The sequence below is a fragment of the Meleagris gallopavo genome, chromosome 1, assembly GCF_000146605.3.
Source record: "Meleagris gallopavo isolate NT-WF06-2002-E0010 breed Aviagen turkey brand Nicholas breeding stock chromosome 1, Turkey_5.1, whole genome shotgun sequence".
NCBI lineage: Eukaryota > Metazoa > Chordata > Aves > Galliformes > Phasianidae > Meleagris > Meleagris gallopavo.
In genome coordinates, this window is record NC_015011.2 from 109691134 (window position 1) to 109702411 (window position 11278).

Consider the following 11278-nt stretch of genomic DNA (forward strand, 5'->3'; position numbering starts at 1 on the left):
AAAAATTCTGTTTATGAATTCATATATTTTGTAAACTTTATATACTATGTGTAATGAATGCTTGCTAGTGGTTAGTTCTGCTGCTGCTAATGACCTCAACAAACGCTGTGGTCATTCATGTAATACAATGCAAATGGCAAAAAACTGTTTACTAACAAAACGTCTGTTTACTAACAAAATGTCTGTTTTATCCACAGACATTCCTGAACATGTTTGTTGACAGCAACCAGGATGCACGAAGACGATCTGTAAATGAAGACGATAACCCGCCTTCTCCGATCGGAGGTGACATGATGGATTCTTTGATATCTCAGCTTCAGCCTCAGCAACCGCCACAGCAACCACAGCAGGTAGCCTACAGTCAAAAGTTAAAAACGTTTATTGTCTTCCACAAATGCAGGTTTTTAAGATTACTTTCTGAAATAGTTGGCAGTGAAGAATTGAATGGGAGACTATAAAAGTTACGTGATGGAATTTCCCTTGGGGCAAAACATTAATTTGTCATTTTTTATTCCAGTGTAAACAGCCCCTAGCAGATGACCGGCAGCTTTGGAGTGTCATATGAGACTTGCCACTTCAGAAGCAAAGCTTTGACGGAGGGTGGGAAAATAGCTGTTGAAGATGAAAGATGTGGGGCAGAGAAGGGAGGGAGAAAGAGTCAGGAGGCTTCTCTGTACAGAGCGGTGGATAAGGAAGGATGAGATGCAGAGACATTTTTGTCCTGAAAAACTATAAAATGATTTAAAAAAAAATAGTGTGTTGTGAACAAGGTGGTATAGTGAATTGAGTAAATCATAGATGAGGATCAAACTCTCACTAGTATTCTCTTGCAGTCAGTTTTTGTTCAAAATGATAAAAGACTTTTGTTGGCTTGTGTTAACACTTTCAGCCGTTTGCAAAGCAGGCAGGAGCATCGGGAGCATATCCTCTTACTTCGCCACCCACCTCCTATCACAACACAGTGACACCTTCTCCATCTATGATGCACACACAGTCACCAGGTGAGATGGCTGAGAATTTGTGAGCTAATCATGCTGAAAATACACATGCTGCTTTTTGTGCGTGCATCCTGCTTTCTGATATTCAAGCTGTGTTTAGCTCCAAGTTAGTCAAGTTAATATACTTTATAATTTGGAAGAACAACAAAGCAAAGTCCTGCTATGCATGTTTTGAAGGGTGTATTTCAAAGCATAAAAAAAAAAAGGCAGAAGTGTGTCATCTTGAGCTATATAATCTTTGAGACTGTTTTATTCTTAAGGTTTATAGCTTGCTCAGTCAAAACCTGATCATTTTTAACACCTCCTCCTTTAGAAAAGCTTTTAATCACCAAAGCTTAGCTTTCTGTTTCTAACTGTTACAGTGCAACAGTTGAAACTATTTAAATTTAAGGGAGGGTAAAATGCCATTCTTCAAGTCAGGTATCTTGTAAAGCTTCGTGTGTGTGCTGAATTCCTCTGGAAAATATAATCTTCATGCACATACAAAATACAGCCTTTTAGTGCAAGAAAAAAAAATCCTCGTGAATTTTGTTTGCTCTAAAATGAGGGAGCTGTAGCAATTGGTAGAAAAAAATTGGGAAATGTGTATGTCATGATGTGATATTTTTGATTAGGAAACTTGCATGCTGCGAGCTCACCTAGTGGAGCTTTAAGAGCACCATCACCAGCATCCTTTGGTCCAACTCCTTCACCTTCTTCCCTGGGAATTACAATGGGTCAAACAGCAAACTTTGCCAGCCCACACGGTGAGTTCCTTACTGGCCTGTCTGTATGCAGGGACAGTGAGAACACATTTGCTGCTCAAAATAATCTCTTCCTGAGCATACTTAAATGGAGGGAAAAAAAGAATTTTGTAATTGACTTACGTAGCTGTTTTTATACATGTGTGTGTAACTGTTAACAGCAGTCAAAAGTCGCTGCATGGCACAGATTACAATCAGTGAAGGTTCAGGTGGTTATTTTAGCACCCCGATAAAACTGTGGAGATGAACTAAGTGAAATAGATATACAGTAGACAATTTAAGAAGCTTGCTCTGATCAGCCTTTGTAATAGACTATCACACCAAAGGTACTTTTGCAGAGATAATTCCAAGATAGAGCTTAGATTAAGAACATCTTCAGCTGGAGGCTTCATCCCCAGCTGAGGCTTTCATTTGCTGAGGAGCAATAGAAACATCTATATGCAAGAGCTCTCTTTAGTTTCATCCCAGTTGTGTTAAACACATTGATTTGCCTTAATGTTCAATTTTATTTATTTTGAAAATCACAAGCAGAAACCCTTAAATTTCTATCTTGTTTTTTTTTTTCATCTGCCCATATAGTACAGATGTAAAATAAATTCTGAAAGATTGAAGACATCTTAAAATTGTGTAGATTTTGCAAGTATTTTTTAGATTAGTAAAACTTGAATTGTTTTTAAGGTGATGGTCTTGTAATATCTGCAGGTACCATAGATCCAAGCTCACCATACACCATGATGTCACCCAGTCAGCGTGCAGGGAACTGGCCAGGATCTCCCCAGGTTTCTGGTCCATCACCAGCAGCACGGATGCCTGGAATGTCACCAGCCAATCCTTCCCTTCATTCACCTATCCCAGATGCCTCTCATTCCCCACGAGCTGGAACAAGTAGGTTGCATAATTAGCATTATAATTGTGAAACATTCATGTTTAGCATTTCTAGTTCTGGACATTTTTGGTAGATTTGTGTCTCAACAGTGTTTTCTTTCTTTGTGTAGTAAAATAGATAAAGAGATGAAGCCTTTATTCTGGACTGTTTCAAGTATTCTATAGCAAACTAGAAAATGAGTTGAATCGTACAGCATTAACGTCAACAGGATTGATGCCTCTTGACTAACAAAAGTTAGTCTTAAACTATTGAGCTGCGTGACTGAGAGAAAAATCTTTGGAATGAAAACAGTGATAGGCATATTTGCCTACCAGAATAATAACTTCTCATATTATGGAGCTGCAATGCTGCTCTTGCAAGTTTGATCTAACGGTCTTTAGATCTCATTCAGATTGTTGTACAAAGGTGATACCTGCTAGCACTCTGAAGAAAGAGAAAAAGGGAACGTGAGTGAATGTTACTGAGACTTTGCACCAATCAAGGGTTGAAACTCTAATGCTTTGACTTTGTTCTGTTGCCTGTTATTAGGCAGCTAGATGCTCAAATAAGAAAGATTAAGCTTTGGCCCAGGCTGGTCATTGTTTGAGTAGTGATAGCAAATAAAGTGAACACACATCTTAAGTTTCGACTTAAGTTCTGCAACTACTGCAACTGCAACTACTTTTTTCTTACTAACAGGTTCCCAAGCAATGCCAACAAGCATGCCTCCACCTCGTAAACTACCTCAGCGTTCTTGGGCTGCATCCATACCTACAATCCTCACCCACAGTGCCTTGAATGTTCTGCTGTTGCCCTCTCCTACCCCTGGGCTCGTGCCAGGACTAGCTGGCAGCTATCTTTGCTCCCCTCTTGAGCGATTCCTTGGATCAGTTATTATGAGGAGACATCTTCAGAGGATCATACAACAGGAAACGGTATGGTTTAGGATGTTTTAATATTGATTTGCAAGTATCAGTTTGGAGATGTTCATCTTAGTGCTTCTGTACTCCACATCTCCAATTAGACACAAACTGAAGCACTTCAGATATCACTTCAGATATTTGCTATTGGACTTGTTCTGCTATACTTCTGAATGTTCCCATCTCAAGTATCAAAATTTAGAGAAAGTATTTAGTTCAGTTTCCTTTCCGTGCAAGCAAGAACAGGACTACGATTTTCTGATGCTTTGGTTTCCATGAGTTTAGTATATCAGCTGTGAGTTAACTAGAACAGCTAGAGGTTTACTGTGGATGTCTCTCCTTGGCGGGAATGTCTAAGAAAGTAGTTAGCAATAGACAACGACTCAGTCATGAATGTTGCTTTAGGGTTGGAGACAAACAATGTCGTCTCTTTGCTTCATTGGCATTCTTTAAGTGATGAAGAAAAAGCCAAACCCTACAGAGGGTTCATTCTCGAGGCAGATTTAACTGTATATAAAAATCACATTTCTTTCTGGAAACAGCATAAGTTGACCTCTACAGTCTTGGGAGTGAACGTGTGTTTTCATGCTATTTAATGAACAAGTCATTGAATGTGATGCTTCTTTTTGTACAGCTACAGTTAATAAACTCCAATGAACCAGGTGTAATTATGTTTAAGACGGAGGCACTGAAGTGCAGGGTTGCACTCAATCCCAAAACCAACCAGACCTTGCAACTCAAAGTAACACCTGAAAATACAGGACAGTGGAAATCGGAGGAGTTACAAGTTTTGGAGAAGTTCTTTGAAACAAGAGTATGTACTCAGATCACTAATGTTTACATTTTTGTGTATCGCTTTCAATCTCTCAGCATTGGTTCTGCTGAGTTTCATTGGGTTACATAAGGGCTGCGAAATACAAAAATTTAACAGCTGTGTATGCTGGTTACCATATTAAATGATACAGCTATTATCTAAATAGGCAGCACTAATGGGTGTCTTTCTTTAGGTTGCAGGGCCACCTTTTAAAGCAAACACCCTAATAGCCTTCACAAAATTATTAGGGGCTCCAACGCATATCCTCAGGGACTGTGTTCACATCATGAAACTTGAGCTGGTAAGTTAGCCTCTATTTAGTTCAATCAACTTTGATTACTGTATTTGGGAAGAAAAAAAAAAAAAGCTTTATCTATGAAGACACAAATTACTTTCTGTATATGTTACTTAGTGTTAATAAAGAAAGTTATGTTTTACTATTAGCTCTTCTGGAAACTCCCCAAATTTCTCCCTTTAAATAATGATTTCAAGAAACTGCAGGTGTGTTACTGCACACTAGACACATACGTAGCCTGGCTGGAATCTTTATCACTGTGTTCTTGTTGTCTGCTATATTCTCAGTTCTTTCAGAGTTATTTTGACTTGTGCTGAACTTGGAAACATCTGTTAGTTAGAGGAGCAGTCTACTTTCTAACTCTTTCCTTGTTTGTAGATATATATGTCACTAATGTGAGACTTTGCTGTTTTTTCTCTGTGATGCTCTTTCTAAACAGTTCCCTGATCAGGCAAGTCAGCTGAAATGGAACGTGCAGTTTTGTTTAACAATTCCTCCCAGTGCACCACCAATTGCACCTCCAGGAACACCTGCTGTTGTGCTGAAATCCAAAATGTTGTTTTTTGTAAGTAGGGCTGTTTTAAAATTTTGAGGACTGCATATCTTTGAAATCACCACTAGGGTTAGGGACGAATCATAGACTGTGTCTGATGATCACAGTAGCTAAAAACGTTCTGCTGTCTGGAAACATAGACTTACATATATCTCTTCAGTAATGCCTCGCTCCTGTAAAAGCCCAACACCTTTTCATGTTTTGTGCTCTTGAAGAATCACTGGCAATATATCCTAAAGCTCAGTTTCCTCTGAGCTGCAGATTTCTTTGTGTGCTAATTTTTGATTGTTTTGCTCTTTGAGACACTTACTGCCTAGATAGAGTGATACATAGCAGTGGTTCTGGGAAAGGAGAGCACAAATGAGATTATTAGAACAAGTATGTAGGTGTCATCTCTGAAGCAATGCTCAGTGTAGGGTGATTTTGAGAATGAGAGAGTGTACCATTTCACCCTCTCAGTTTTCAGACACTTCTGTAACAGAGGAGTTATCATTCAGGTGTAAACTATCCGTAGGTCCAGATTGTTTAACAAAATAAGAAGTTGTGATGAAGTATGTATGTCGTTAATTTAACACGCTTTGTTTTTTTCCCTACAGCTCCAGCTAACACAGAAAACAACAGTCTCACAGGAAGCTGTTAGTATTATTGTCCCAATTATTTATGATATGGCTTCGGGTACAACTCAACAGGCTGACATTCCCAGGCAACAGAATTCTTCTGTTGCTGCTCCAATGATGGTTAGCAATATTCTAAAGAGGTTTGCTGAACTGAATTCACCACGACCAGGTACTGTACATGTCCAGTAGATATATTCTCTCCACCCAGACATCTGTGACAAATCTCCAGTGTAAAACTAAATCTAAGTCTGAATTCTTCTTGGTTCCTGTCATACTTCTTTAGTGATCACAAACTCCTGATATGACAGGCAATATGTAACTTATTAGCAAGCACTGGCAGTGCAGCAGACTTCTATGCCAGAAGGTTACACTGGTGATTCAGGCTGAATATCACTGTCAAAGTATTACTCCAAAGTAATAGAATGCACCTCTTGTTGGCCCAAATCTTCCTGCACAGTAGGAGTTCTTAACAAATGTGCCCAGAATGAATCACGATAAATATTCTATGGTCAAGTGTCAGTTTTCATGCTTAACTATCAAGTTATTAAGCTTAAACAGTAGAATATAAGGGAATGTTAAAATAGTTATCATAACTCGTCCATGTGCTGTGAATGGTTAAGAAGTAATTGGTGTGACTGTATACATCTTTGTCAGTGTGTCCACTAGCAAAGGTGTGTACAGTTCTGCCCACCAAACGTACTGTGAAGTGTTTGAGCTAACTAGCTTGCTCTGAGTGTTCATTGGCCCGTAGGTAGGTAGTGCACTGGGAGCAACTTTGCTTTCCCTTGTTACACTTTTTATCTTTTTTAATATATGACAGCACTGAAGAGCAGTAGCAGGTTCTTTGGGCAGTATGTTGTCTGTAAGCATGGTTTGAAAAGCTAATACTCAAGTGGCTTACATGAACAAAAACTTTCAGTTCTGCTGTAGTTGCACACTGAAGAACAAAGCATTTTTTTCAATAACCCACTGAATAGTTTGAAGTTGTGAATCCAGAGGTTGAATTCTACTTCTACTCTGTGTAATTATTCATCTCATTACGTGGTGATTTTAACTATGCCTGATGGTTTGTTTTGATTGCTAGAACATGAGTAATGTTTATCTTAAATTGGTGTGGATATACATACATTTTGGAGAACTGTGATGAAATTTAAATTAACAAGCGTTTCCTGTTTGACATGTAGTAATAGTGTAGGTAAATAGGGAGAGTAGCTTCAAGCTTGCCTGTAAGAGTTCTGTATAGGATAGGATAGAACAGTTGGTTAAATAGCTCTTTTATTTCAAGATACTTTGTCTAAACAGCAGGTGTTCCTTTTGGAAGGTGCTTCCCCACTGAGTTCCCCTAGAGCGGGGAGGAGCAGATGCTTGTTTTGCTGTTTATTATTGCAGTCAATTGCGTTTAAGGGAAACCCTCCACAGAATCCTACAGCTTAGGGAGTCAAAGCAGCTCTCGAGTATCCCAGGTGAGATGTCTCCTGGTAACGGTTAGGTAGATGAGGAGAGACAGTTTTTGTTTGTCACGCCAGTCGAAGTAAATTGGCAGTGCATGCAGCAGAGTACAGACAGGAAAAACTACAGATAGAGCTTGTGGCCCCAAGCAGGACCTTATCCAGGCAAAAAAAAGATTGTAGCAGAGGACAATTGTGATAGGCTTTCCTCTAATTTCTGAAAGAAAGGATGAGTCTCTATTGATCTCTCCCACCCAACGTAAGGTCTTTCCTGAGGACACTTAAATTGCAATTTCATATGTTCTTACTGTCAAAACTCACATTACTGTATCTGACAAAAGAGAACAAGATGCCTTCTGTTCTTTAACATTGAATGAGATGGGAGAGCCAACAGATGATAGCAGATAGTTGGGAGACTTTTACAACAGCAGTACGTGAGAGATCCCAAATGCATATCCTTTCTGTTTTGGGACACTACTGCGCTGTGCTCAGGATTTTCCTACCTGTGTTAGGTCTTCTGCTGCCCTATTTGCAGTTTGCATGGTTAAGTGAATTTTTCACTCTCAGTCAGAAAGGTTTAGGGCTTCCCACTGAGCAGCACATATGATATTATTGACACTGTCATTGTAACCCGTAATCAGTGTTGCCTCATTTTGGCTGTATCTTTTTTACCTTTCTCTCTTTGTGAGAAAGTATTTTGTATTCAGCATAATTTTCCTCCTAATAAAATGGCAGTAACTGAAAAGTAAGTTCCTTTGGAAGAGTTTTATTTTCAGATCTGTGGGCAAGCACGTGATGCTGCGTTTAACAGTAGAACGCTGACTCATTGCCAGTGCACTGTCCTTCTGACATCACTCTGCCAATACCTCCCCGGGGGAAGAGAAAAGCTATTTTATTTTTGGGCTGTAGTTATACGTGAACTGAGATGGAATCAATGTCCTGGAGTAGTAGAGTTAAGCTTGAGCTGCGAGCCTCCAACCTGCGTTCTGTAGCGGGCTTCCATCTGGTAGGAAAGTCCCTACAGCTGCAGGAGATGACCCCCACACAGGAGCTCCAGGCACTTGTGTGGTGTTTCTTAAAATGCTTCACCACTAAGTTTGCTAAAGTCTGGTTGATAGTGATGCAGTGGATGGTACTTAGCCCCGATTTGTATCTTTGCTATGATAATGACTTGCCCTAAACAGTCTTGGGAATCTCTAGTTTGGCAGTTAGGATTAATGCATCCTCACAGGCTCTGCTCTTATCTCCTTGCTCGCGCTGCTGCTTCTTCAGCAGCAAAATTCAGACTCTTTTTTTCTCCCAGTATGCAGGAAAAACTTGTGACAGGATACAGTAGCGGCTATTAATTGTATTCTCTTAGCAGGATGCTCCTCGTGCTGGGCTACGAGGGCAGTAGCGGCCACGCTTGAAGCACGCCAGCAGGCAGAGCGTTGGCCCAGCTCAGAAGGGGCACGAGTAGCGTGCTTCCTCACCTGCCTGTTAGAGTTAAGCCCTGCCTGTTGCTCTGCCGTTGCGTGTGATGCTAACATGTCTCTTTTCCCTGTTCCAGGTGAATGCACAATATTTGCAGCCGTTCGGGATTTGATGCTTAATCTTACGCTGCCCCCTGGTGGGCGTCCATAGACACTTTTAAAAGAAGGCTGAAAATGAGACAAAACAGCAAAAAAATAAAAAAAATAAAAAATAAAAAATAAATCTCTCTGAAATTAAGCCTTCAATTAAAAGAGGATGTTTAATTTTACTTTTTTTAAGAGCTAACTATAATAAACTGGCAAACTTTCAGGGATGCACTTTCATCAAATGAGTATCACCACGACTTTTGTATAGTGCTGTTGTATAGTGTGTTTTGATGGGAGACACTTCAGACTAGGTAATAGATTGAAGTATCAGCTTGCTGGTAATAGATTTACTATTCTGTTTTATACTATACAGAGTATGAAGATGCCAAACTTGTTTGTTTTTTGTTTTTCTTATGTTTTGGTGTAATAGTCTTTTTTTAAGGCAGGTCTGTCATTTTTGAATACTGTAAAACTGTGACAAACTTTATATTGAAGCTGTATTTTAATATGACTGCTTTGAATCCTTAAACAATTTATTTGGGCTTGTTGTAAACATGTCCCCAAAAAGCAATATTTAATAAACTGGATTAAAAAAAAAAATCTTAATCTGAATGTTGTATAATCTTAAACATTATTCCTCGCTGCTGTAGTCACTGGACAGATCTCTTACTCACATTTACTTGGCTATCTGTTATCCTCTTTCCCCTGTGTGCTGCTAACTTAAAAAAAAAAAAAATCTTAGTTGTATGGTTTTGATTGATTGTAAGCTTAAGGAAGACACCTTTTTCACATGTCGTGGAACTTTCAGGCACCTCAAAAAAAGTAGAAGTGATTCATCTTAGGTTCTTTACAATAAGAGTGGTGAGGTGCTGGCACAGGCTGCCCAGAGAGGTTGTGGATGGTCTTTGGAGGTGCTCAAGGCCAGGTTGGATGGGGCCCTGGGCAGCCTGGTCTGGATTAGATACGGAGATTGGTGGCCCTGCATGTGGCAGAGGAGTTGGAGATTCATGATCCTCGAGGCCCCTTCCAACCCTGCCGTTCTGTGATCTTATTGTAAAAGCAGGTAAGAAAGATAGAAGCTTGAAGCATATGCCCTGAAATTGGAGAGGATGATCCAAAAAAAGCTGAAGATGACAAAAAAAAAACAAAACAAAACAAACAAAAAAGAAAAACACAGAAGCTAGCTCACATTTAACATTTGAATTGGATTTGGATAAGTTTGTCAGCCGATGATAGAGAGCTCTTATAATGAAAGAAAAAATCTGTCTTTAAGAATTAGCCTGTCATCTAATCATTTGTCCACATGGATTCATATTCTCCAGTTTTTACTGAGTTCAGCTTGGTTTCCTGTCTTGAAAGTGTAGCATTCTGCAGCCCTGCCTTGCTGCACTTGCACAGCTGTCCACTCCCCGCTTAGCTGATGGGTGCATTAAACTAATTTTAGCAGTGAGTTAGTGGAGGGTTGTTAGGGTAGTATGGTTAGGTTGTGGTTGGACTTGATGATCTTTAAGGTCTTTTCCAACCTGAGCAATTCTATGATTCTAATCTTTTTGCAGATATCTTCTAGTTTACCTTGTTGGCTTTGAGGCTCCTGTTGCCCCCACATCCATCACAAGGTTTTGTTCTCTAGTCTTGAATGTGTCTGTGTCAAAACTCTTTATATTATAAATATTATAAATTATATCATTATAAATCATCTTTTCATTAGTGTTGGCTTCAGATTTCAGCCTTGAAATGGGTTTTGAGTGTTGGTACTCAGTATTCTAACTTGTATCTATCCTCTGCTTACACAGCTTTTCTGCAATACTAAGCTGCTGCAGTTACTCAGTTGGAGAGTTTTTGTATTTTTGTCTGTCTCAACTAAACTAACGATATAAAATTGAGAGGCAGTAGAACGATGTCAGAAAAAGGAGTGGATATTCTGCTGCCTACTAGTCTGGATTGGAGGTCTGAGCATTCCTATGCCAAAAAACAGCTTTCTGACACAGGGAAATACTGCTCTTCTTTGCCCACACTGGCACAGGAGTGTTACTGAGGAAGAAGGCTCCACTGAACTTGAGGCACTTGAAAATGAATTGTGGGGTGAGGTCAGGATAAAAGAGAAAAGAACGTGAACCAATGACTTGTGGTTACGAAACGATTTCCCCAACCTGAGATTTTCATTGCCACAGGAGATTTGTTTCTGCATTTATTTCACTAAAAAAAAATCTGCAGTGACTCCACATCCTGCATTACCTGTAGGTTGTTTCCCATAAATCTGCCCATGGGGTGAGAAAAACCAAAGAATACGGAGAAAAATAACAGTTCTGTACCAGGCTTGGAGTGGCAATATCAACCAGCGCCGAATGGGAACACAAAGTGATCTGGCTATCCAAAAATGCAGATGACAGCAGTAGCTTTGTGGTTTTCCATATCATAAATGGAACAAGTTATCCCATTTCAAGTTGTGTTGAAGGTTTCTGTAAA

General features: G+C 39.6%; 1 protein-coding gene across 1 annotated transcript in view; it reads left to right on the top strand.

Moving 5' to 3' along the window:
- Nucleotides 1-8948, top strand: part of MED14 (mediator complex subunit 14) — a 56394-nt gene extending 47446 nt beyond the window's left edge. The window contains exons 24-33 of the mRNA XM_031556565.1: nucleotides 198-350; nucleotides 890-1001; nucleotides 1613-1744; nucleotides 2444-2626; nucleotides 3306-3541; nucleotides 4161-4340; nucleotides 4534-4641; nucleotides 5075-5200; nucleotides 5785-5974; nucleotides 8803-8948. Of these exons, the coding sequence (XP_031412425.1) occupies nucleotides 198-350; nucleotides 890-1001; nucleotides 1613-1744; nucleotides 2444-2626; nucleotides 3306-3541; nucleotides 4161-4340; nucleotides 4534-4641; nucleotides 5075-5200; nucleotides 5785-5974; nucleotides 8803-8876 (1494 nt within the window). The 3' untranslated portion in view covers nucleotides 8877-8948. The remainder of the gene's footprint in view (nucleotides 1-197; nucleotides 351-889; nucleotides 1002-1612; nucleotides 1745-2443; nucleotides 2627-3305; nucleotides 3542-4160; nucleotides 4341-4533; nucleotides 4642-5074; nucleotides 5201-5784; nucleotides 5975-8802) is intronic.
- The last annotated feature ends 2330 nt before the right edge of the window (nucleotides 8949-11278 follow it).